Below are 27,455 nucleotides of genomic sequence, written 5' to 3'. Positions count from 1 at the left end.
GTGAAAATGTTAGAGCAGAAAACCAATACATTTTCTGTTGAAATATAGGATAAATATGATTAGAAAAAAAAACATTTACAAACGGATGTTATTAATATTCTTTTTAATTTAGAAAGGACATATTTTTAGTTTTGGAAATAAATATTAATTTACTTATTTATGTATTTACCCATACTGTAAAGCGGCTTTCAGTGTCCCAAAAAGGGCTGTAAAAATTTAGACATCATTATTAATGGCACTGTTTTCTTTGCAGCAACAATTCAATTTCATTGGGCAATAAGAAAATGTTAAATCAAAATACATTTTGGTTCTCCACTTAGAAGTTTAAAACAGACGAATGAATTGGTTTAATTAAAAAATAATAAAAATTTTAAAAATAAAATGTTTAAATAAATAACTATTTATTTAAGTAAATACCTATTTGAATATATGTGTATTTATTTAAATAAATGGATATTTATTTAAATATTTATTTATTTAGTTAGTTTGTAAAGCATCTTTGAGTGTCAAAAAAAGGGCTATGAAAACTTTATACTTTGTTTTCTTCACTTAGAACAAAACAATGCTTTTAGTTTTATTACCAAACCAATAAGAATATTTTGAAATACAAGTACAAGTTTTATTGGTTTTTAACTTTGTTCAGAATCAAAATCTTTACCTTATTTAAATTTTTTTAATAACTAGAAGGTTTTCTAGGTCATTATTTTTGGTCACCTCTTCTTCAAAGATTCTCAAATGGATTCATGTCAGATGTTTGACTGGGCCATTCTCACAGTTTCACTTTCTTCTCTGAAGCCAGAGTTTGCATAACTGTTGAGACGCTTACTCAAGACACACACACAAAGTACTGACACACGACAGTCTTCACAACAGCCCTTTGTTCTGAATGGAACTTTAGTTAAGTTAGAGCATTGGAAAACCCCACGGAGGACCTTAATAAGTGACGTTACCCATCAGCAGACCAAGAGGCGTGTCTTTGATATAAGGAATGGATCGTCCGTTTTATCAGATGCTGTTTAATCCCGGTGTTCTCACGTCACAACAAATTAGCCTGTGAGGGTAAGCGTCTCTTTTCTTTTAGCGCTAAAAGAATAAAATAAGTAAAGTCTGATTATTTTGTGTCTGTAAGGACACTCGGTGGGGACCCGGAAATTCAATCACACACAGGAGTTTAGAAAGAAAAAACAAGTTTAATAAAATATTCAGATACTGGTCGCTGCTCAGGGAATGGTTATCAAACAGCACTGAGAAGAGAGGGGAGAATACTGGTGATGAACTGATAAAGGAGGGGTAACTTAGAAATGTTCAGCTTAACTGACTTGTAATGCAGTGAATGGGTGGAGCTAGAAAAAAAAAGTAGAATCGGCTGCTGAGGAGCCAATGATACTCTCCACAAGGAGATCCAGAAGGCAACACCCTGGGACTACGACAAAGATCAGGCAAACGTCATACACGGGTAGGCAGAGAGAGCAAACTTAGCTTGAGGGGCAGGGGATACTCGGTGGTCGTGAGGCAAAGCTTGGGTCAGGGTCCAGAAATCCAGAATAGATCCGACAAGGCCTTGGCAAGGGGGGTCAATCCGTGGACAGAAAGGGGTCAAGAATCTCAGAAGGCTTGGAAAGAAACGCTGGATTTCTACTGGCTCGTGGCTGTCGATAATCTGGCAAGGAGGCAGAGACCGAGAGGTGTTTGAGTAGGGCGGGGACCAGGTGGAACAGGTAAGCAATGAGGCGTGGCAGGTGAACTGAAAGAGTGATTAGGCTTAGCATGGACAGGACAGAACATGAATCATGACAGTGTCGGTGTTCTGTCAGATAGCCATGCGTTGTCAGATCGTCATACGCGTATGACAAACTGATGGCTATATCTGTCAGATCAGCATACGTTGTCAGATAGTCATACGCTTAGCTCAGACATGTGTACGTTGTCATTACCATATGATTTTATTTAATCAGCAACATAGAATCATTACGTAGATCATCATACACTTTGTTATTAACAGTTATATGGCATCCTGACTTAGCGGTTAAGTAGGTTAATGAGTTTTACACGGGCCTGTGTTGTAATTGACTGCAGCTGCAGCCAGACCTGCTTTAAATACACTTTGAAAGCATGACAATGCATGTATATTTATCTAGTTATCATATTGTGTCATATTATAAACAATTTAATGACTTATTTTCGTCATAACTTGTTGCGTATGCTGAACTGACAACTCCACTGACGGTCGGACTTCTTAATGCGCATGCGCGGGCATGCGTACTGACTGCATGTGTGCTATCCTGACAGCGTATGGCTATCTGACAGAACAACTGCAATTTCACCATATTTTATATCTAATCATCTTTATTAAAACGGTGTTAGATCGTCATAAAGCTGCTAATGTAATAACACTTTATTAGCCACTGTATGACTTCCTGATGCATCTCTTAACCTGTCTGATTGCCATACACTTTGTTATTAGCCACTGTATGACTTCCTGATGCATCTCTTAACCTGTCTGATTGCCATACACTTTGTTATTAGCCACTGTATGACTTCCTGATTAATACCAATGACATCAGTTGTATGATGTACTATATTTAATGTAGAACATTTTACTTCTGTATTTTTAATAATCCACACTGTCACTGGTGGGGTAAAACTGTTTAATTTAAGTTACACTTTTTACATTTGAACATGTCACCCATGTCTGTGTCACATTCTTTTTGTGTCCACCTTCAGCAGCAGTCACACTGTATCTGTGAAGTGGACAGAAAAAGAAAACAGTTATGAGTTAGCAAGTGTAATGTGTTTGAAGCGTTAAGTTGTACAGTTTAGACAATTCATTAGACACTGCAAATTGTTCAAATATATAATAATACCCTGCTGCAGCTGCGTACACAACAAAACACACCTACTCCTGCTACTAAACACGCCAACTGGTGCTGCAATAATATGACATTTCTGTGAAATACAAAATTAAAATAAATAAAAAAAAGTTTGTAGTGAAAGCTTCTTCATATCCATCCTTTTTTATTCTGATTTAATACAAAAAAACCTTGTAATCAACATATTTATGCATGTGCATCCAACAATGCAATTCTTGAAATACTGCAGAAAACACAACAGCGAGTTTAAATGCAATTGAGAGATCCCAATTTTTTATTGACAACACTGGTGGATGCCATGTCCTTCCTGGCAACGCCTGGTGAACACAGGGACTTCAAGTGACTCAAGAACATCTCCTGTCTTTTATTAATTGAGGCAAAAGTCACACTGACAGTGACTAATACATAACCCAGGTGGCTGTACTCGTGTATGTGATCTGTTAACCTGAAAAGCCTTCATGTTCCAAAAACAACCTCAATTTGCATAAACTAAATATGTGTAAATGTAAAGCACATATAAAAACAAAATTAACATGAACGCTTTTCATATACATTAATGAAGATAAGGATTTGTTTCAAAAGTGAAACACTGGTTTTGCCCCAGTTTCAGTGTGGGTAAAAATTGCGTTTTCATACGTCTGATTCATTTAATGTTGGTAACGGTGGATGCCAACATTAAGTTCATCTATGTAGATGTTAAAAAGGTGAGAGGACAGTATACTTCCCTGTCTTACTCCGGAACATGAAGGCTTTTCAGGTTAACATATCACATACACGACATGCTATCCAAGTTAGCAGACATGTTATCCAACCCAAAAATATTAAGGAACTGGGGGACGTGAATTTAAACAGGGCGTGTTTTGTAGTTTACTGCAGCAGCAGCATTAAATTTAATTTATTTACTTACTTTTTATTGTGTCTCTTCTCGCGTATGACAAGCTGACGACTCCTCTCAATATCGCGGACCTCCTGCAGAATGCACATGCGTGCGCATGCGCTCTTACCATATGTATGCTATTCTGACATATATGGCTATCTGATAGAACATCTGTTGATTTCCTGCATGTGTGGTCATATGGTTCCGATCCGTCAGTGAATTCAGATTTCACAACACTGTCTATGTATATCTTTTGCGGTAGTTGGCTGTTGTGTTATTATGCTTCAGTTTTCACCAAACGGCACAATGGAAACAATAAGACGACTATGGATTTTAATTACAAATGGCCAAATGAGTTATAAACATAGTTTTAAAAGTTTTCAAACTGCAAAAATCTGGTTGAATCTTTAAATCAAAACCTGCCATTCTCGACCCTGCTTGTTTATGTTCTAGTGTGACATAAAACTAATACGATTTTCCAAACTTGTACTGCTAAATATACAGTTTACATTCAGTCCAAAGAAGTTCATTTGTAGAAATGAACTTCTGCAGGAATCATTTCTTAACTTTTTAGAGCAGGGCGGGAAGGATTTACTGTCATGTCTTCATCCATGCATATTAATAATGTAAAGAGGAACAAAGGACAGAGTGCATGTTTAAGCCTCAGCTGTAAGGTTTGCCACAGACACTTTGGAGAAAGTAAAAGTTGCAAAGGTTTCCAGGAAGTCGCATCAAATAAACGTGGCCAACACGCGGATGGGACTGAAAGATGAGAAAAGCAGCCATGAATTTATCTACAGCAGCAAGTCTTTTTCTCATCGTTCTCTTCTGTGAAGGTACTGTGTCTCTATATTTTATTTTTCAACAGCACTAGAAGTCTGTCCTGTTTAACCTGCGGTGCAGTGACTCAGCTAATTCAGTTAGACATCATTGTTCTAAATAAAACTGAATAATGAAAACAGCCATTTTGTTTTGTTATTGAAAGTTGTATACTTATATTACAAATTTACCTACTTAATATTGTATTACTGCGATAGTAGGAGTTGCAGGGAGGCCTTGAGTCCTCGACGCGGCCGTCGCAGGTTCGATTCCCGGAACTGTCGACATTTACCGCATGTCTTCCCCCCTTTCATTCCCCCTTTCCTGTCAGCCTACTTTCAAATAAGGGACACTAGAGCCCACAAAAAGACAAAAGACCCCCTGGAGGGGAGGAAAAAATAAAAAGTAGGAGTTGCAGATAAAATCTTAACACTCGTGATAAAATAATGTGAAAGCAATCAGTGTGTTGGAAAGTGTGGGTTGTATGAAGACAACAAACTCAAGATGAATGCTTGTTCAAATAAACCTTTTAAAAACATCTAAAGGAATTACCTGCTATGCAAAATGTGCTTGCTGTTCAAACAATGTTAAATAATGTTAAGTCTCCCATATTAATTTCAGGTTTTTACCAGGTTTTAAACTTAATCTGCCTGTGCTGATAAAGTTACATGCTAATTGTATTGTTGTCACTGTTAAAAACAAAGAGGATGTCAACAGTTTAGGAAAGACGGTTGACAGTTTTTCCATAATCACAACTTTGATTAAAGTGGGCTGAGAGTGAGACTCTTACAGTAAGAATTTACCTACAAAGGACTGAAATGATTCAGACTTAGTGTGTCTGAAAAAAGTAAAATAATTTTAAAGAGATTTTAGTTTGAAAAGTGTTGGTAGTTTTAAAAGTAACAAAATTTCAGCCTTAGGTCGACATTGACTCTTCATCTTTCTTTCTTTCTTTCTTTCTATCTTTGTGTCTAAAATCAAAATGAAAAAGGAAACAAATGAATTTTGTCCTTTTTGTCAAGGAATAGAAATTACTTTTCCCATGTTTCTTGAATGTAAACAGTTTGCATCATTGCTTATTCTGCTGGACGATGTTTTTAGCAAAAATGGAGTCCATTGGTCTGAAGTGTTTTTTTATACAGCTCTGATAAAAATGAAAAGTCCGCTGCACTGAACCGCAATGAACCAAATATTGATTTCTGATTTCTGAACTCTTCCTGAGTTAAAACATTAATGTTGTTGTTTCTAAATGAAAATAATCTAGTTCTTTTTGCATTATTTGTGCTGCATCTTTTTTTTTGGTATTTTGAATAAATAAATAAATATAAAATTTTTGCTTGTAATTTCAGAGACATGTTGTCAGTAGTTAATAGAATAAAAAAAAACAAAGTTTATTTTACTCAAACATAAACCTCTAAAGAGTCAAATCAGAGAAACGGATCATTTTAAGTGTCTCTTAATGTTTTCCAGAGCTGCATTTTGTACAGTTTATACAAAAAAGGAAGGTAGTAAGTGGAAAATATAATATTTTCTTATTGGACAAGCAAAATATAACATTTATAGTAGTAGAAGAAACAAATTAAACAGTGTTCCTGGGGGAAATGTTTATTTTTAGTAAAAGCTAAATTTTTGTTTTTCTTAATGATTAATAACCCGACTGGGTTTTTCTCTCTGTGGTGTTTTAATAATATTGTTTGTTTTGTGATTGATGGAAAGTTAGTTTTTAACTCTTTGTTTATGTGAATGTTAGAGTTAACTCTGTCAAAATGTATATTTATTGAAAAATAAATTAGTTGGTGAACTCATAATTTTCAACACGAGTTGTTGAAAATCTAATATTCCTTTCCTCCTCTCTTTCTTCCTTTCTTTTCTCCTTTCTTCCTTTCTTTCCTCCTTTCTTTAGTCATTAAAGACCGATCATTTTAGTTCATGCTGGTCTTGCTCAATCCTGTGCAAATCTACTACATGAATAAATCTAAGTATAAAAACCAATAAAACTTCAGTGATGGCGGTAATTTTTGCTAGTTTCCTTTTCACATCGTTCTGGTGCCTGCAGAGCAACCAAGCAGAGCAGACATGGTTAACACCCTTGTGTTTTTTAAATCTGTGATTATATTTAGCAACTGAAAATAAAAAGATAATTTACTTCTGCTTCTTCTATTTAAATTTTAATCGGTTGTTTAAACTATATAATAGCCCTGCATTCTCTCTCTGTTCTGTGATGAAACCAAGATTTATGTTCGATTAGCTAGATGGTCAGTACTTTGAACTACTAAAACAGATAAGATATAAAATTAAGAACATACAGGAGATTTATTCTGTTTAATAAGAAGAAGAAGCTCTGAACAAACTTAAGTTAATTGTTTAAATTTATCATCTTCTGCTTCTTTTGAGGGAAGTCATACTAGAATAAGCAAGACAGTTTCATATCCTTAAATATGTTTCTGTTGTGCTCTGTCTTTCAGAGGTACAGAGTAAGTGGAACGTGAACTGCAACCCCAAGAAGATCTGTGCCTTAAAAGGATCGACAGTGACAATGAGCTGCAAGTATAGTCACCCATACTGGGAAGATCGCATATACATCAAGGTTGAGAAAACATTTTGGTTTACTAAGACAGAGAGGGACCCTTTAGATTTTAAGACACAAGAGGAATATGTAGATCGTGTGGAAAACAGTTGCATTTCGAAAAATTGCACTTTGACAATTAGAGACGTGAAAGAGAGCGACTCGGCTACGTACAAGTTTAGATTCATCACAAATAAATATGGTGGAAGTTACACTGGTGAACCAGGAGTTCAGTTATCTGTCACAGGTTTGTACATGATAAATACTAATCTACTAGCAACATCTTTGTGTGTTTATTTTAATTACAAAAATCTTACTTTCTCTCCACACAGATTCAAATCCAAATCTCACTGTCAAGAAGAAGAGTAACAATTATTTCGAGTGCTCCAGTTCATGTGTTTTACCTGATGATTCTTCATATGTGTGGTACAAAAATGGACAAAATTTCCACACAGGGAACTATTTCTATAAGGGGTGGGTGAGCAACACGGACAGTATATCCTGTGCTCTGAAACGACATGAAGATTTCCCGTCTCCTTCATTCTGTGAGTTTATTCCAACATCTTTCTCTAACACAACTTCATTCCTGTCACAGTCTCTGCCGAAATGTCAGACTTCTCTTTCATCTTCATGCTTAATCTGAGTTATGGCGAGTTACAGTTTGATGACTTTACTCATGTTTTACACCAATGTTCAACTTATGGTAATAAATTAATGAAAATTGTCACAGTGTATGAAATTTTCTTTTCTTTTTCAGGTATCGGAGGTTACAGTTGTAATGCAGTGACTTACAGTGATGTCAGAATCTGTGCATTGAAAGGTTCTTCAGTGAGTTTTTATTTCAATTACAATTCATATTCTGATTCATATCCTACCACATCATTCTGGTTCAGTCCTGGACGCAGCACAGTATGGATTGATTCCTCACAATCTGAAGATCTTACACCAGACTCTAGATATGTGGATCGAGTGAGAGTCACTAACACAAGACAAATGTCCACCCTGACAATTAATAACTTAAAGGAAGATGACTCAGCAGAGTATCGATTCATATTCAAAACATACTCGTTTAGCTGGGGCAGCGATTTACACGGAACAACTCTGACCGTCACAGGTACTGATGATCCTACAGTTTATTAACTCCTCATCCTGAGAGAATATGATTTATAACTGATGTGGTTCTTTATGTTATATTCCAGATGTTATGGTGGAAGTGACAAGAATTTTAGCCAACCAGGACCCACAACGTGCAGAGCTGAAATGTCACAGCAGATGCACTCCAGCTAATTATTATTACAGATGGTTCAGGAACGGACAGGAGATTCCTCATAACAAATCTACTTATACAGTGTTGATTAATACGACAGACAGATTCTCCTGTGCTTTATCGTCGTTTAAGGAACACAGAGCTCCTGAAGTGTGTGAGTTGACTAAAATACATAATAACTGAGTCATTTTAAGAATTTTAAATTATCACTTCTGATTTTAAAATTATTCAGCAAAGAAAACCGACGGGATTGTCACAAGATCATGACAAGACAAGGAAGTTAATAAAAAGAAAGCACAAGTTTGTTTGGATGTGCAGTCAGAGCTAAGAGTGATGATGTCTTTCATCAGTTCATCATTATACTTTTCAGCCATTGTTTACGTTCAGTCCGGATAAACCAGCGCTGACTTCTACTAGTGCAGAACTATGACACGTCTCTCGTCAATGATGTAAAAGTCTGATAAATACGAACTAACGGTTCAGACTGATTTTTTGGGGGTGAAAAGGTTGAAATTAGGCTGTTCAGATTGCCATTGAATTTGGGTCGCATTCGCTTGCTGTGTGTATCGCCTAATATGATTATAAATATAAAATATATAAATATATATGAATATAAAAAGCAGTTTATTAAATCCTAAATAAATTAGTGATCAAATAAAATGTAGGCTAATGTTGAGATGCTTTAATGTGCCAACATAGTGTTTGTTTCTCTAAATACAATTTATTTTGGGATGTACGCCAGTACCTCCTGCAAATTATGCAGCCACCCCTGAAATCAGTTGCAGATCTTGTAGTAACGAACAAGCTCCACCTTCTGCAACCGCCCACGGCCGGGCTGTACCTCCTGGTACTACAGTCCATATCAAAACACGCTGCTGGCCGGGACATTCTCAGACTCATAAGCTTCTGCCATTTTCCTGTAAAGTAAAGGTTATTATTTTGGCCACAGACATCAATTTTAGTTTCATCAGACTCCAGGACATGCCTCCAAAAGTTAAGATCTGTGTCCCCGAGTGCATTTAAAGACTGTAAACTGGCTTTTTAAGTTGCTTTTGGAGTGACGGCGTTTTCCTATCTGAGTGGCCTTTCAGCCCAGAACTCGTTTCATTGTGGATAATAACAGATTAACCAGCTTCACGTTTGACCTGGGATTGTCGCACACAGAACCCGTCTTCTTCCTGAATGATGTGATGGCTGGAAATTGTTTGGAGAGAAAGGAGGATTTATAGATGTTGCCTTAACTACACTGAACTACAGTTTCCCAAATAGTTAAAAGGGATAGCTCTCTTAGTATGCATGAACTTCTGAATTTGAACAAACTAATTAACAGTCTCCCAGAGCTGCAGACACAGGCCAAGATCAAATTCTACCATAATGTAACTAGTTGTTATTTCCTTATTTCTTCCAGATGCTCCAGTTTTAACCTCTGTGTCAACCGATTTCACTGATGACATATTTGAAGGCACCCAGGTGGTTCTAAAGTGTAGTAGTGATGCTAATCCACCTGCTAACTACACTTGGTACAAGAAGACTAAATCATCAGCTCTTCCACTTCACGGAAAAGGTTCAGAGTTTGACCTGAGTGCCATCCAGACGTCTGACTCTGGGGAATATTTCTGTGTAGCCAACAACCAGTTGGGAGAAAACAGATCTGAGTACCTTAATATTGATGTGAAATGTAAGTAAAATAAATAGTTTGACAAATATTTTGCCAAAATTGTGAATTAATTTAACCCAGAGAAAATTTGTTGCTCTCTCAACCAACCAAGCCCTTCTGATTTACTCAAGTTGTGCACATCGTTTCCAGGTTGTTGTTCAAATACCTTCTGTGTTTTACCAGAACTTATGGAAGCTAATATTCAAAAAGATTTTAATTCACTTTAACCGGCACAATATGCTCTACAACAGGGTTTTTCAAAGTGTGGGGTGTGTTCCCGCTGGGGGGCGCCAGAGCTCACAGTAACTGCAAACATTTAGCCAACTTCTCCAAGCCTAAACCCCGTTCATTCATCCAGCCACCAGGGGCGCTGTTATACTGGTGCTGTCTGTGTATGTCTTAACTTTTACTTCTCTAAACCCCAATGAAAATTTTATGTGGCGTTACCAAAATTCAGCGGTGAGTCTCTTGACATTCAGTTTTTTTTGGATTCTTTTGTCGAGGGTTGCTAATTTTACTGCTAGTATCAGGTTTTAGGTTGCATTTTATCCAGAGTTACTTTATTTTTTAGTCATTTATTATTATTATTATTATTATTATTATTATTATTATTATTATTATTATTATTATTATTATTATTATTATTATTATATTTTTTCTAGCTACGATTCTGAAATAGGACTGCTGATTATTTTCAGTTAAAGTTTTAAGAATCCTTAACCATTTGGCTAAACAGCCCATTTATTTATTTTTATGGTGTTTTTGAGATGTTTTGAAAGGCTAATGCCTGAGGATGATCGTTTCTGTCATTGGTATAATTTTGTCTGTATGTAATTAGGTGGTTATTTTTTTATACCTTCAATACGTTTTGCATTTTAAATGAAATCCATTGCTTTGCCTGTTCATTTGCCACAAGCTTAAATAACAAATATAATGGAGGTAAAGATCACAGCATCAGTGAACATGAAGTAACGGAAACAGCAAAAAGTTGTTGATTTTTTTTTTTTTAGGTTTCCTAATCTTTGAAAACGCTTGTTCTAGAAAACTAGAACAACAGTGAAGGTAAATCTCTTGACACATTGTTCAAAGTTTCTTCTTCTCATTTTTCTTAGATGCTCCAAAACGTGCAGATGTTTCCCTGAGTCACGCAGAGATAGTGGAGGGTGATTCAGTAAGTCTGACCTGCAGCAGTGATGGAAACCCAGCACCTTCTTACAGTTGGTACAAAGACAACCAAGTGATGCTTCAAGGACAAGGAGACATGTATCAGTTCACTTCTGTCAAGTCTGAGGACAGCGGGACGTACTGCTGCGAGGTCGGGAACATATATGGACGTATCAACTCTTCAGCTATTTTTATAAATGTGGAGTGTAAGTACACAATTAGTTCTGTCTGAATATTCTTCACAGAAGAGCCAAACTTGTAAGATGGACGGTTATACCAAACCCCAAACAACCAGCAGCATTTTTAAGGTGACCTATAATGCTTCCTTGAACAGGTTAGGATAGATTTACCAGCTGTACAAAACGTATTCATTACATTTTTTTGCACAAAATCATTGCTAGATAATGAGATCTTAGTTCTGCCTATTTTGAGGTCCCTTTACAATGAGCTGTTTTAGAGGCTCTTGTCACTTTAAATCCAAATAAACTGCTGGTGGCCACGCCCCCCAACTCAGCGTTATGTGAAAATGGCTGAAAACAGATGACGAATTATAAAATGCTATATCTTTGAAAAGCATAAGTAGAGCCTCCTGCACAACCAAAAGGAATGCAGCAAGTTGACTTTGAATGGTACGTCAATAACAGAACACTTTTCTTTTCCAAAAACAAACAGTTGACCAAACATGCTGGAGCTCAGCTTGGGTTGCTAGCTGACAGGTGTGGTTGCTAGGTAATGGCACAGTGTCCACTGATTGTGACAAAAAAAACAGGTTTATTGCCAAAACCTTCTGGATGTGTTTTTTTTTAAAGAGTTTGGGTTGTTTTTAGAAGCAAAAAGTGAATTTTGTATAATAAATCCCCTTTAAATTTGATATTTAGAGAATTCTTTATATCCAGCCTTGTCACAAAGATCCAACTATTGTGCTAAATTGCATCTAATATACAACAAAGTACTCCAATTTTGAAAATATGAATGGTATGATTGTAGATTTTTGCTTAGATTTTTGCACAAATAGACAAACTGAGTTATACACGTGTAACCATTCTTCTGAAATATCATTTTTAAGTATTCTGCTTGGAGACGTTGTCTAAACATGGCATGTTTTCTCGATCGTTCTCCATCAGATTCTCCAAGGCTTCCCTCTGTGTCTATGAATCCTCCTGGTTACGTAGCAGCAGGTAGTTCAGTGACTCTAACCTGCAGCAGTGTCGCTAACCCTGCAGCTACGTATACCTGGTACAAAGAGCATTCAACTTCCCCAGCAGCAGATGGACAGACGTTTACCATTGTGGACATCAGAGGTGAACATGGCGGAAATTATTACTGTCAAGCCAGAAATAGCAGGGGACACCATAACTCCACCATACATCTGATTGTGGTTTCAAGTAAGCTACTGTTATTTTTTAAAATAAATATATTATCCCTTTCATGCATGAATTATAATCCTTTGTGTCAGGAATTTAAAAAAAAAAATTTTTTTTTGATTTTTGTCTAAAAAAGGCATTAAAAAAAGGTAGGATTTTTTTTTAGGCGATCAATTGTAATTTTCTCCAAATACAAAGTTGTTATTTAAAAAATACATCAGTAGTATTGTTCTTTAGGGGTTATCACAATATTTTTTTTTTTTTACCTGTAAGTCGTCTACAGTAGAAGGAGGGACAGGGTGGGTCAGCATGATTTTTTGTCTGTCGGCCATATTGGATTTAGCAAAAATAATTTCTTGCATTTGCAGCTGATGGCCGGTAGTTGATAGTGTATTTTATGATGTCTTCAGCATGACTTCCAATTGAGACACAATTTATTTATTCTGCAGATTCAGATGTGCTTCGATCCAGTTGTGTTTTCCGATTCAGAAGCAGGGAATATCTGAATATTTTTCAAAATACTTGTTTTTAAAAATCAATATTTCTTGGTGTAAAAAATTATCTTCATTTGCTGGTTTAGAATTTTTTTAAGTTTTTGACATTATTCTAGAGTAGTTATGTATCTTATTAGGGGTTGGATATTTTAGTAACAGGTCTCAGATCTCATTAGAAAAGAAGCTCCAGCTAAATGTTATCCAATGTTTTTGAACTGATCCTCCTTTTTGCAGACTCATCGTGATTCTGGGGGGGAAGTAGTTTCTTATATTCTTTATGGCTTTTTATTGCAATGTGGCTGTCAAGGTTGTAAAAATAATCAATATTTTTTACATAATTAACACTAAAAATAACTTCTCTAAAGATACTCATATATTATCCCTTTCATGCATGAATTATAATCCTTTGTGTCAGGAATTTAAAAAAAATTTTTTTTTTTAGATTTTTGTCTAAAAAAGGCATTAAAAAAAAGGTAGGATTTTTTTTTTTTAGGCGATCAATTGTAATTGATCGCCTTGACACCATCTAACTCATGGTGTCAAGCCTGTTTTCATTTTGGGTCGTATCAACATCTACATGTGGTAGAATGCCTCGGTAAAACATTAACAAACTGTTAAAATACTAATAAATAGCTATTTCTACATTAGATCAGTATCGATAGTATTGAAAATATTTTCTTAATTTGTCTGTATAGAGATAAAACTGCTTTGATTTGATAAACTTGTCTCTATTTGTATAGATTCTTTTGTCTCCACCCATCTGGTTCCTGTTTGCCATTTGCTTTATTGTATTAGTTGGTGTCCTTCCTGTGTTTAAATATAATAACTTTCTGCTACTTGTCCTTTATCAGATTCATACTGTTAGTTGGCAGGAAGTTTGTGCTTTTTGTGTTACCTGCAAAAAGAGGAAGATCAAATAATTGCTTCATTCATTTATTGTATGATTTCGAACTTTAAACTCCTTTATTGGGTTTTAAAAACAAGACTGAATTAATTTCTTTAGCTGCCTTGCTCTTTTCTCTTCATTACCAGATGATTATCTGTGACTATTTTAGGTATTCAGTAAATGTTTTTTCTTCTGGTTTTTGTTTCCTTCTTTCAGGTTCAGCTTCATCTGCTATTGCTGGGTCAATCACGTTTCTACTCCTGATTGGTTTGTTTTTGTCTGCCTTCATCATTTTAAGGTGATTGAAATTCTTTACTGCTGTTTTTATATGCTTTTATATGTTATGTTGTTCATTCTTTTCCTTATTTTTTTCTTGACTCTTTTTATAGTTATAGAAAAAAGAAGGCTGTACGGCAAATTCACCAGACCAGAGAGGGAGCAGGAGATAACGAGACGAAGAGATTGGGTGTTAGTCTTCCTTCATCTAAACGCTTTGAACAGTGTTTTCCTCTCCTCTAATGGGAGAATGTGATTCTGCAGGGCAGTTTAGGAGGCTGGAGTTATGTTTCTCTTCTGAATCCAGTATTTGCTCTTTTGCAGAACTTGGGCCGACATCAGGGGAGTTCATCAACTGCAGGACTTGGAAATTCAGTAGCTCAAGACGACGTTTGCTATGCTAGCGTAATTTTCTCTAAAAATCAAGAGGAACCTCTTTACTCCAACTTTGTGCCAGCCGAACCCAAAACATCTCAAAACGAGGAAAAGGAGGAAAACGTGGAGTATTCAGCGATAATGATCAAGAACACACCTTGGTAAGTTCAGAACATTGTTTCCTTTATAGGTTCTCACACTTAACCCCGTTATAGTAAGTAAACATTTTAAGCTTTTAATGATAATATCTGATACTTACAAAGAGTGTTTTTATCTCTTTACAGTAAGAAAAGTTATGATGCTTCAGAGGAATCATCTGTACTGTACAGCACAGTCTGCAAAGTCAACAAATGATAAACAACAGTAACTCTTGTTGAATACTTTTTAAAAATATAAAACTTTATTCATTGATCAGAAAGCAAACATGAAAGTAGTTCGTTCAAAAACACATGAGATGGGATGGCTGTATCAACAATGTGCTAATGAATCTTTTAAAATATGTGTGATATTTCATATTTCACTGATCTGATACAAAGTAAATACGGGCTGTGTATTGCCGATACCAATACTGATACCAATACTTATTATTCAAGTATGTTATATATCATATATCATCAAACTTCTGACTTTTAGGTGTCTTTGTGGTTTTTCCTTTGAATTATTTTGTTAAAACCTTGGAGTTTATAGGTGTGCATTTTATCTAAATACTTTAATAACATATTTAAATGATAAACAGAAACAAAATAAAAATAAAACAAATTTATGTGCTTTTAAGTCGATAAAGGGAACACAAAAAAATCAGAATTTAAGGGTTAATCAAATAAAAATCTGTTTTTAGATGTTCGAAGTGGAAAAACTATAAAACAAAAATAACATTTCATGAGTGAATCTGAAACTAAAGTACTGATCTTATCATGTTTGCATCCATCCAAATAAACAGTTGTCAATTTAAACAGAGCTAAAATGCACAATATCAATTATGATAAAAGTAAAAAACATATACAAAGCATGGCACAGTTACACATCAAACTCTGTGTATAATTACATTTGTCTAAAATAAATGTTAAAGTATAATAATTGTAAAGAAAAAGCAGAGTTTATCCTTTCCATTATGAGAAACATAAGGAACCTTTCAGTTCCTGTTTTATTAAAAAACATGTTAAAATTGATTTTATGCAAAGATGTGTGGATTTTGGGGTTGTTTTATACATTTGTTGTTCCTGTTACGGAAAAATTATTATTTTTAGTGCAAATACAGTTAATCTTACGCCTTGTGAAAAAGCTATAATGAACATTCTTATTTTGAACAAATTTGGGTAAAGGATTTAAAACTAAACTACTCTATCGGTAAGTATTCAGAAACAGGAACCAAATGCAGATCAAAAGGGGATCTCGAGGAGGCTCCTGCTGTGTTATCAGAGGACAGGAGGCCATAAAATTAGCATCTACTGCAGGGCAGAAGCCTGTTTGGGTCACAGAACATCAAAGGTCTTTCAGAACCAACATCTGACATGGTTTAAACTAAATACAACATAGAATATTGAAATCATTAACATTTAATTTCTAACTCATTTTTCTAAGTATTAATAGCAGGTTTTTAACCAAAGTCTATTATCTAAGTTTAGAATAGTAAATGATGAATGTATTTGAAAATTGTATTATCTATGATAATATCTGAATCAAATGGAAATTGTTTGAATGAAAATGTGTTGTTTAGTATTAGAAAATGGTTCAGGATTTATGTGATAAGGCAACAATTCAAATCTTTGGAGATGCTGAGTGCAGATCAGCAAAAACTAGGTTTGTGAAGGTAATCTTTCCTTAAACTAAATTACTGAGTTTAACAGTGTGAAGTAGACACTCCAAAATTCACAGGTATATGTGAAGTCTTATGTTAAAGGTCTATTTGCTCAGGTGGCCCTAGAAGCTCATGGGGCCAGGATGCAGTTTTCTTGTTCTTTTGTCCTATCGGAGACAAAAGTGGCCTTTGATCTTGGCGTGAAATTAAGGGAAGCTCTAAGTTTTTCTGAGTGTCCAGAGGAGCTCCTGGTTGGTCGAAACAGAGGTACGCCTTTCGGAATACATTAAAAAGTTAAGACACACCTCCAGGATAAAAGTTCAAACACAGTGATAATAATTCAGATAGCTGCCACTATTTTGCCTTTTTGGCACCAGCTTTCTCCAAAGACATGTCTTTGCCTCTTTCACTATTTTTCTTTTTCTATTTCTTTTGTCTCAGGTAAAGAATGTATATCTCTGTATCTCTGCAGTTTTCTTGTTAACTCATACGTTGCTTGCCTTGAGATTAAACTCTGTAACTCTGTGACGTCATCACGCATCGTTGTTTCCTGTCGCCTGACGCCGCCCGGCCAGTGTTCTGTCAGATAGCCATACATGTCAGAATAGCATACATATGGTAAGAGCGCATGCGCACGCATGCGCATTCTGCAGGAGGTCCGCCATATTGAGAGGAGTCGTCAGCTTGTCATACGCGAGAAGAGACACAATAAAAGTAACTAAATAAATTAAATTTAATGCTGCTGCAGCTGCAGTAAACTACAAAACACGTCCTAAAACACGCCCTGTTTAAATTCACGTCCCCCACTTCCTTAATATTTTTTGTTGATAACATGTCTGCTAACTTGGATAGCATGTCGTATTATTTTGTAATAATTATGAATTATCTTTCTAGACTTCTTTTTAAACCTGATTTAATGTTTGCTCATTAAATAAAATCATACGGTAATGACAACGTATACATGTCTGAGCTAAGCGTATGACTATCTGACAACGTATGCTGAAACGTATGCAAACGTATGCTGATCGGACAGATATAGCCATCAGTTTGTCATACGCGTATGACGATCTGACAATGTATGGCTATCTGACAGAACACCGGAAGAGCCCGGTATCCGGGACTATAAGGAAGAGAGAGCCAAGCTTTTTCCAAAATTAAGCTAACTTAGAAATTCTTCCTTTAACATTCCATAGTGTCATTTTGTGGTTGTTATCCTTGTATTTATTATTTGCTTTAACATCAACCTGCCAATGGGACTAGAGATGGAAATTAGCCACCTGGCTATATGTCATTGTTTATTAATATGTATTATCCCATTTAAAATAAACTTGAACTTGAATTAACTGAATTGATTGCGTGTGATTACCTAAGTCACTATTTCTGTTGGAACGCAACACAACACAAGAATAATATGTATATCTTTACTTCATTATTATTTTTATATGTACACGTTACCTGATTGGGTTTAAAGATTATATGGATGATTGATTGTTTAGTTGCTTATGGTATAGTAAATTGACTTTGTCGGAGAAGGGGGAGACATACAAGACTTTTTTCATTCAAAACCTTTGTTTGTATCAATGTGTGACGTGTTCATTTTGAACTATAATAACTGAAATAAAAAAAAAAATAGATAATGAATTTCCTGAACTTCACTGATTATTACTAGCTTCACTCTTCTTGGCTGATCCTTTTAAGTGACTTGTTTTTTCTTTTTTTATTGACCTATTAAATAAACGTATTTTTTGTTACGTAATTATTGTCCCTAAATCTTTAATTTACCATGACAACTACATGTTTTTTAGGACTTAGGGGGTCAGACAAAATCTCAATGAAACTTGTTATAAGATACATTTTCTTTAAGATATTCAGAACTAATCTTGAAAATAAGTTGTGGCGAACAAAGAAAGAAGCAGTCCTTACTTTGTATCAGCTGGTGGCGATAACGCTCGAAAACGCTGCTTGCTCGCAGTCACTAAGTAGAGGAAGAAAAAGAAGTAGCATGGTGAAGATGGGACCAGATTGGATCAGCTGGAGTGAAGGGCCCGCCTTCTGAAACCCTCTGCACCAATCAGCGCCAAGAATTACCGCAACGTCCTGCCCTCTTCCTCCGTGTGTCTGATCTAATGTAACACGAGTTATGAGGTTGCAGCGTTGATAAATCCTTACCGTAACTTCTACATTTTGAGAATTATATTGTTTCAAGGGTGTTTTACAGGTGTTTTGGGAGCTTTTGGCATTGCTAACCTTGATTCGCGGAAGAAAATCGTGACAGTTTTAGGAACAAAATGGTAAGAGGACATTTCCAGACTAAGCTAATAGCATTAGCTAACAACAACTACTCGGATTATATTTGTAATAACTGGAAATATCCAATTTACTATATATTTAGTGTAATGATGTTTTATAATTAAATCTCAAAACTGTTGCTACTTTTTCGTAAAGGAAAGAAATCTGCCCTTTTTTCTTTGCGCTTTCCACTTATTATTTATTTTAAAGTATAAAATAAACAATTTTATATTTGTTGTGAAATTATGGATATTGGGGATTTCATGTCCTATTATTCTGTAATAATTATGAATTATCTTTCTAGACTTCTTTTTAAACCTTTTAATGTTCTTTTTTTGCAACAAAATGTGATTATTGTTTATTTTGTAAGCATCTCATTTTAAAAGCTCTAAATTTGGAAAATTTGATGTCTGGATGTTTCGGGAAAGAAGAGAGTTCATTTTCCTTTGTTTTTTTTTTTATGTGTTTGTTTTAATCCAGCCTCATCGAAAGAAGAAATCATTTATTGAGAAGAAGAAAGCGGTGACCTTTCACCTCGTCCACAGAAGTCAGAGGGACCCTTTGGCTGCAGATGAGAAAGCTCCGCAGCATGTCCTCCTGCCTGCTGCAAAGGTAAACATTCACAGCCATGATGAGAATACACTGAGAATCTTACCAAGATTTTTTTCCCAGTTTCTACACTTGAAATAAGACAAAACTAACTGACAAGTAACTTTTCAGCAAGATAAAGGAGATAGTTTTAAATAAATGATTCCTTAATATTGATTTTTTTTTTTAAACTACTAGTTCCTCTGGCAGATTATTTCACTTATAGCACATTTTGTCCATGTTATAAGTGATGTTTATTAGAAGCAACATAATTAGGCCTGTCACGATAGCAAATTTTGCTGAACGATTAATTGTCTCAAAAAACTATTGCGATAGACGATAGTATTGTTTGAAGACCTTTTTACACTGATTTAATGGAAATGACGTAATAATGCATGTGATTACCTGCAAAACATAGATACACTTTATTTTAAACAGAACACCCAACACTGGAACTGATAAACAAAATAAACAAAACAACCAAAAATAAAAATAAAATTGATTCTCAGTCTCCATTAGCAAACATGTACTTGAATAAAAAATAAATAACATAAAGCCAAAGTGTAAATAAATACTGCATTCAGCCAAAAGAGTTCAGATTATAAAGTCAGTTTACCATATTGCCCTTCAGTAATCATTAGTTTTCCCCACTGGGATCTTAACGCAGCCTGTTGAATGTGACAGGTAGCCAATCAGAAAGCGCGGATTCTGCTCACGCTTGAGGGGAAATTACCGAGGAATCCCAAATAGCTGAAACGGCGCAGCGCTACCGTGTCCAGCGGACATTGGAGATGATATGTGGAAACAACAATAATGTTTATAAAACATTTCGTACAAAGAATATAGAAATGGTGAGGGGAGGAGTTGGAGCGAAATCGCTACGTTGATGAACCCGGTAACTTTTCAGCTGTTCTTCGTTAACGTGACATAAATAGGTTCTAATGATTTTCATTCAGTCAGGACGTTACGCTGACACTAGAGCCACATGCGTTGCAGATAGATTGTAGTAAAGAATTGATTAATGCCTGGTTTTAAAATTAGTTAGCTGGACTTGTAGCCAGCCATTGGAACCTTGGCTGGCTAGGGCATTAAACTAAGGAAATGAGGAAGGGAGGGTCATAACAACTTGTTCTCAGTGTATAGAAATATTTGTCAGCCGGATAAATTAATGTTTGAACGCCTTATGCAAAAATAACAACAAACTGACTTAAATACAAGGTTAATGTCTCTTTAATAGAACTCCATATTGCTGAAAAACAACTTTGTTTCTTCAACACTATGTTCCTTACAAAACCACCAGAACCCAGAATTAAGACATGCGTTCTTTTCACAATAAAAGGATATAAGCAAAAATGTTCAGCCGAACTGTTTGTGAAAGGCAGCAGTTAGATTTTCACAGCTGGAAATGCTGAAGTGACACCCTGGCTGTGTTTCCCAGGTGGATGCAGAAAAGAGGCGTAAAGAGCAGAGAGACTTTGGTGTTTTCTTCGACGATGATTACGACTACCTGCAGCACCTGAAGGAGGCGTCTGGGCCCTCGGAGCTGGTAGCCGCCGGACCCTCACACTTCAACAGAGGGGCCTCTGATTTCAGAGATGAAGAGGAGGAAAACGAGGTGGAAACTGTGAGCAAGGACATTCCTGTGAGTTTGTGTTTTAATTTTTGTCTGTCACACCTGGAGTTATTTCTTGTCAAGATAAACTGATCGCAATTTTTTTCCACTGATTTTCAACCCTTGAGCTTTTTTTTTTTTAAAGCTTTGATGGTGACTTGAGCAGATTTCACTTTAATGAAAACTCAAATGGGTTAAACCTGGGAACTCTGCTGTACCATTCAGTGGCTCTGCTGTGTGTTGAAATTCTTGTTCTCTCAAAGCCTTAAAAGATTTTAAGACATATACTGAAAATAAATATCCTATTTAGAGAGCTTCTCTGATTCCATTTTTTAGCACGGCATTTTCCCCTCAGAAACACCAAAGAGATCACTCTTTGTTGGGTTTGATGTGTTTACTGACCAGTAAAAGGTTGGAATTCTGACTTTCTAACTGGCCAAATATCTCGCTGCATCTCTAGACTGGTTTATTATTGCAAAATAGGAATGGTTAAAACAGCAGGTGGTAAATTAACTATGTGGGATTTAAAGGGTTTTTTTCCAGGCAACAAAAAACTAAGCTAAAATAAATGTATGTTTATGTTTACATCCTTATTTTTATAGATCCTTTAAAGATTTACATTTTAAAGGAATAAATGTTGTTATTCTATGAAAATATACAATGAGGAAAAATCTTTTATGAAAAACATTAGTAAAGTATGTATATTAACTAGAAATTATTGGTTGTGTCTTATTGTTTCTTTCTTTGACGTTGCTTGTGCTTGGTCTGATATTGCTGCTTCTGGTAAAGTTGCGTGGATTTGATGTTTTCTCGGTTAAACAAATAAACAATAAATCAAGAAATAACCAAACGAGTCTGATCCCTGCTTGGTTTGACGAACAGGAAGCTACGATCCACCTGCCGTCTTCGGTGTTCGCCTCGGAGTTTGAGGAAGATGTGGGACTTCTGAACAAAGCCGCTCCTGTTTCTGGTAATTCACTCAAACTAGACCAGATAATGCTCTTAAACATTGTCAAACAAACCAGGTCTTTACATCTGTGGAAAAACTAAATGTGCTTTCTTGCTTCTAGTTCTGTTATTTTGAATGTTTTCTTACATAAATTGATTTCACTGTGTGCTGTGTTTTCTTTCAGGACCCCGACTGGACATGGATCCAGATATCGTAGCTGCTTTAGACGAAGACTTTGACTACGACGACCCCGACAACATGCTGGAGGATGACTTCATCCTGAAAGCAAACCGCACAGAAGGAGCTGTGCATGCAGAGTAAGACAGAAAATATAAAAAACAAACGAGAAATCTGCAGAAATAGGTATCTGATTCTACAATTAGATACCCTGGAGAAGATGTGGCTTTGATTATTCAGTCATGTTAGTTTTTCAGTATATTTGTGCTATATTAGCAATAGCAATATATTTAGAGGAAATCTGATCTATAATTTAATCTTTTTTCCTTTCCAAAGAATTATAAATTACAGTAAATAAATTTAAAATCAGATTTTTTTTCATACAATCTTTCTGTGGCTTAACCTAAATTCAAAGTCAAGGAGCAAAAATGTCGTAAAAAGACAAGATTCCTGGCTAACATCACTCTGAACTACACAAATCCAAACTTTCTAAAATTAAATCTTGAAAAACAGAAAATTTGATAAACAGATAAAATCAATTTATCGCTCAACTCTACTTCCAATACAGATATATATTTTTAAACTTCCTGTTTATGTGATTCCAACAGAGGATCCGATGATGATGATGATGAGTGGGAGGACACAGACGAGGAAGGCGACTTTGACTCTGACGGCGGTTTCTCAGGTGACGAGCACCTGGAGGGCGGCGGCCATGATGGGGAGTTTCTGTTCATGAACGAGGAGACAAAGAGTCGCTTCACAGAGTATTCGCTGACTTCGTCTGTGATGAGGAGGAACGAGCAGCTCAGCCTGCTGGACGACCGCTTTGAGAAGGTCAGAGGTCACTACCGCTACACTGAGCTCTGTTAGCAAATAATTGGGTCATTAGCAGGACTTTGGAGAACCTCTCTGCATACAAAGGAGGTTCATCTGAAGAGCTCTGATGTTTAACATCGAATGACTTTTCCAGAGCAAAAAGAGAAGTCGTTAGTCTGCTAACAAGCCACGTTTATGATCCGGCGTTCTTGTTTTTCAGTTTTATGAACAGTTTGATGACGATGAGATCGGGGCTCTGGACAACGCCGAGCTGGAGGGCTTCATCGAACCGGACAGCGCCCGCCTGGAGGAAGTCATCAAGGATTACTTCAAGCAGAAAGAAAAAGAGTGAGGTTCTTTCCCAGCCTCTTATTGATGATTCCTGTTACCAAATTTGATTTTGTAACAGTTTTATTGTGTTTTTGGGTCAGCTCTCTGAGGCCCGACGATTTGGGTCCAAAAGAACTTCCTGTTTTGAATGAGGAGGAGGAAGACGAGGATGAAGAGGAGATGGAGACGGTTGTTTGTGAGGCTCCTCAGGAGAAGTGGGACTGTGAAACCATCATCAGTAAGTCTTTGTTTACCATGAGAGGCACTTGGCTTTTGATTCCCATTTAGTAGCTTGAACTTTTCTAAATTATTTACTTCTAAACAAGTAAATAATAATTTACTTGTTTGTAAATTATTATTACAAACAAGTACTCGGTCTCGGTTACTACAACACTGTTATTTAAGGACGAAATATTGTCTTAATTTATCTAATCCTACAACGTACCACAAGATGTCACTAAATCCTGGACAATACAACATTAAATACATTATTTCACCTACTGTGTTTGTTTTCTAAATTAAGCTTATTAATATGACAAGGGAGAATGTAATAACATCTCTGTTCGCAAACGTCTGAGGCAAATGAAAGCCTAAATTGTTTATTTTGCCCAAATCACAAACATGGCATCCAGTCTTTATGGGTTTTACTAGAGATTTAATTACCAAATGTTTGAAATGCAGTTTTTCACAGCAACGCTGTAAAATATCAATTGTTTGACGATATGAAGTGAATAAAAGATTTAGAGGATTTAGATAGATAAGGTTCAATCAGCCTCATATCTGTTTCCTTATTAGCATCAGTGATGAATTTGACTCTCGTATCTTATGAAGCCCCATCATCTCCACTGACGAGAGGAAACACCTGTTTCCTTGACATTAATTAAATTAACAGTCAAACACTGAGATAAAATATTGAAACTACAAAGAAATGCTGCTTTAATTTAAATGTTAACCACATATTCTTGTTTTCCAGGTACGTACTCCAACTTGTACAACAGACCTAAAGTCATTGAAGAACCTGCAAAGGTATCAAAGATACAATCATTTACACACATTGAGTAAGATGCACACACGAACCAGAAATAGTGAGTTAATTTTCCCATATGTGGTGTGCTTTGACCTGTCAGGTTTAAATATCCCAGAACATACATTTTGTTTTGATAAGTTGTACAGTTGCAAGAGTTGCCAACTTCTAAATTCAGCTTGGAGTGAGAGTTGTTCGTTTATGGTGCAACGTACATCAACCTAATCTCTCAGATCAGCAAACTATCCACCTGTACAAGCCCAGACTAGTTTAGGATGTCATGAAAACTAAGAACATGCAAAACCTTGGAGATGGAACCACTACTGTAAAGAGCATAGAAAGTTATTGTAAATTTAAAGTAATTTTCAGACATGTTTTCTAAGACGCTTATTGGTTTCATGTTGCTAGATTATGGATTTATTTATGGCTCTAATTACATTTAAAACAAATTACACTGTGGTTAAGTGAGCGTTGAGGGAACCCATTATGCAAAATTCACTTCTTTCATGTTTTCTAAAATTATATTTGGGTCTCTACTGCTTCTAGAAACAGACCAACTGCTTAAAAAATGATCACCCAATCATTTCTGACAATAAGTCGATGTTTTTTGGTGTCTACAAAACAAACCCGTTTCAAAAACTTCTCAATTAGTAAGTCAAAATTGCCTGGCACTGCCCGGTTACCTAGTAACCCCAGCTGAGCTTAGCCCTGTTACCTAGCAACCCAAGCATGAGCAACACTGGTGCAGTTTAAAGGCATATGTGAATGCCAGTAAGACCGGAGTCTGCTGTAAGAGCAGGAAGTGGACTGTAGAGCAGGGCATTCTGGGTAAATCTAGCCAAAAACAAACGCTTGAGGCTAGCACTAGCTCCAGAAATGGCTCGTGGTCTTTTAGAAAAGACAAAACAGAAATCCTGCAGCGGCTAAAATCTGACACCGCTCCATTTTTGTTTACGTTTCGTGAAAGAGAAAGTTGCGCTCAGTGTCTACTTCAGAGGTTTCTCCACTCTTCCTTGTTTTCAATCGCTGTGGTTCTCCGGAAGCCCAAAGTCTTAAGAAATGTCTTTCCTAGATTTTCTGCTTATAGAGGTTGACTTTTTCTGATGTTAAACGTTTGTTAGATATTAAACACTTGAGTTTGACAAAAACAAAAAAAAAACACAAAACTGCTTTTATTTTTTTTGTCAAACTCAGAAAAAGCATTGTCATTGCTCTGAATGTTACCATAGTAACAAACTTGTTGTTTGTCTGCAGCCAAAGGCGATCCGTGTGTCCGGTAAGACGGGCATCCCTCTGGACGTCCTGCCCTCCAGGGGCCTCACAGCCAAGCAAGCGGAGCGCATGACGAGAATCAACGACTCGGATCTGCCGCGCGCGTCGACGCAGGCCCGAAACAAAGAGGAGAGCACAGAGGAGAGGAGGGCGAGGAAGCAGGCCATCAAAGAAGAGCGGAAGGTGAGGAAACCTCGAAGAGCCTCTGGTTTGGCTTTATTTGCCGTTTATGGAGTCAGATAAGCGTCAATGTCAAAGATCGTTGAGGTAACGTAAGGATTTCCATCGTCAAAAAGCAGATTCGTGGATCTGTTACCACGGGAACACATGCAGAGTAATCTCAAAGCTCACAGAAAGGCAAAAACTGACTTGTTTTATTCTGAGATTTCACTCAAAGATAATCTGCAGAGAAAGATTGTTCTGAAGTTTTTCCTGTTTTAATCTTCAGCTTCTAAATTGCAACTAGAAACTATTATCTGTGAAAAAGATGATTTCCTCAGGAATGTTTCTCCAAACTGCTAAAAATCACAGTCAGGATGGCAGAAAGTGAACAGACTTACTTACAGTATTTCTGCTGGGTTGAATCATTTCCATCTTTGTATTATTTGTATTATAAAAATAAAAATAAACCCTGAAAGCTGCTGCTTTGCCAGGTGATACCTGCACCGTTTCATAGAACATTTTAACAGCTAAATGTTATATATTTAGTATTTTGGCTTCAATTGTTCCTCTTATGGCATCCAAAGCCGTTTTACACTAAAACATTGAACCGTAGTTTGATTTACTGAGAACCAACGTTTTACCACTTGGGATCAATCTTCACTGTTGGTCAGTTGCAGTTTTACTAACAATTATTTTCATAACCAATTTATTCTGATGATTTATCAGATAAAAAAATGGCACATCTTGCATATTTTTTTATTTAACCACTTAAAGATTTTTATATAATATTAGAAATACAATAAAAGTGCAAATAATTCAATTCTTTTTTTTAAATTGCTTAAAATGCTATAACGTAGCATTCCTCTAGCATACGGTTGATCATTTATAGCGAATAATGCACCTGCTGCTGAAAAATACTTCTATATGAAAAGCTGAACCTTTTCTGCTTTCCTTATTTATTTTGTACAATTTTGGTTTAGTTGCTATTCTTGCAGATTTCCTTTGAGTCTCTATAGTTAATGATTCACAATCATTTCAGCCACATATAAAGTTAGATTTGCCAAAGAAACCCAGATATATCTCGAAGTTCCAGACAAGTTTATCAATAAGCAAAGATGAGTCAAAGCTAAATATTTTCATTACGGCTAATGCATCTTTGGCCATGATTTACTTATTTTAAGGGCACCACTTGCTTGTTTTTATTGCCAAAAGGTGAACAGAGACACTCCCTGTCAGAAGAGAAAACACTGCAGCAGAAGCTCAACATTTGGATATACTTTGAATATTCTCTCTTTTTTTTCCAGGAGAGGAGAGTGGAGAAGAAAGCAAACAAGTTGGCGTTCAAGGAGGAGAAAGTGCGACAGGAGAAGCAGATGTTGAACTTAAGGACAAACATTCAGGGCCTGAAGCTGTAGCTGCCGACCGACTGCTGGCGTTCTGCACGAACGTTTCACCTGGTGGCGTTTCCAGTGGACATGTTCCTCTCTTCAGCGAAACTGAGAAGAGCTTCCTGTTATCCGACCTACGGAGAATCTGGGTGACTGCAGAGCCAAAACAAATGCACCCCCTTCTCTCCCACCAAAAAAGAAGCAAGCAAGCAACTGGTTGAATGAATAAAACAGGTTCCACAGGAGGAACGGGTGTTTTATCTGCGTCAAAAACTGGACTGCTGTGGGAACGTTAATGTTATTTAACTGAGCAGCCATCCAGTGTCTTGTATATCTCTATTAAAAAACATTATGTAGAAAATAATTGCCTTCTGCATTTTTCTGATAGTTTAACAATCGCCTGCCTTCACAAACTGCAAAAAAATGTGAATAAAA

At 36.2% G+C, this 27,455-nt stretch overlaps 2 protein-coding genes across 3 annotated transcripts; both read left to right on the top strand.

Annotated features, from left to right (window-relative positions):
• Positions 1-715: 715 nt before the first annotated feature.
• On the top strand, positions 716-16,141 carry LOC122830272 (hemicentin-1-like). 2 transcript variants are annotated; one of them, XM_044115507.1, is made up of 13 exons: positions 716-1,718; positions 4,462-4,583; positions 7,032-7,379; positions 7,465-7,677; positions 7,890-8,246; positions 8,332-8,553; positions 9,808-10,077; positions 11,169-11,426; positions 12,345-12,605; positions 14,181-14,262; positions 14,354-14,432; positions 14,565-14,776; positions 14,900-16,141. In XM_044115507.1, the coding sequence occupies exons 2-13, from the start codon at positions 4,517-4,519 to the stop codon at positions 14,967-14,969; spliced, it is 2,439 nt and encodes an 812-aa protein (XP_043971442.1). In that variant the 5' UTR covers positions 716-1,718; positions 4,462-4,516; the 3' UTR covers positions 14,970-16,141. The 2 variants fall into 2 exon arrangements, with proteins under 2 accessions (XP_043971442.1, XP_043971443.1); XM_044115508.1 differs by lacking the exon at positions 716-1,718 and having other exon boundaries at positions 3,929-4,583; positions 14,360-14,432.
• Positions 16,142-18,450: 2,309 nt separating this feature from the next.
• On the top strand, positions 18,451-27,381 carry ltv1 (LTV1 ribosome biogenesis factor). The gene is made up of 11 exons (XM_044115509.1): positions 18,451-18,704; positions 19,183-19,314; positions 20,729-20,932; positions 21,785-21,872; positions 22,036-22,168; positions 22,637-22,862; positions 23,065-23,192; positions 23,276-23,412; positions 24,148-24,200; positions 25,453-25,653; positions 26,937-27,381. Exons 1-11 carry the CDS (start codon positions 18,702-18,704, stop codon positions 27,045-27,047), a joined length of 1,416 nt encoding a protein of 471 aa, XP_043971444.1. The 5' UTR covers positions 18,451-18,701; the 3' UTR covers positions 27,048-27,381.
• Positions 27,382-27,455: the final 74 nt, after the last annotated feature.

The sequence above is a fragment of the Gambusia affinis genome, linkage group LG04 (genome assembly GCF_019740435.1).
Source record: "Gambusia affinis linkage group LG04, SWU_Gaff_1.0, whole genome shotgun sequence".
Classification (NCBI taxonomy): Eukaryota; Metazoa; Chordata; class Actinopteri; order Cyprinodontiformes; family Poeciliidae; genus Gambusia; species Gambusia affinis.
This window is presented reverse-complemented; position numbering and strand designations above follow the sequence as displayed.

Coding starts and splice junctions, on each gene's coding strand:
- ltv1 (XM_044115509.1), top strand. Junction 22,863..23,064: donor TGGACGACCGCTTTGAGAAG/GTCAGAGGTCAC, acceptor CTTGTTTTTCAG/TTTTATGAACAGTTTGATGA. Junction 23,413..24,147: donor GGACTGTGAAACCATCATCA/GTAAGTCTTTGT, acceptor CTTGTTTTCCAG/GTACGTACTCCAACTTGTAC.
- LOC122830272 (XM_044115507.1), top strand. CDS start 4,517: ATGAGAAAAGCAGCCATGAATTTATCTACAGCAGCAAGTCTTTTTCTC. Junction 14,263..14,353: donor TCTGCCTTCATCATTTTAAG/GTGATTGAAATT, acceptor CTCTTTTTATAG/TTATAGAAAAAAGAAGGCTG. Junction 14,433..14,564: donor ACGAGACGAAGAGATTGGGT/GTTAGTCTTCCT, acceptor GCTCTTTTGCAG/AACTTGGGCCGACATCAGGG.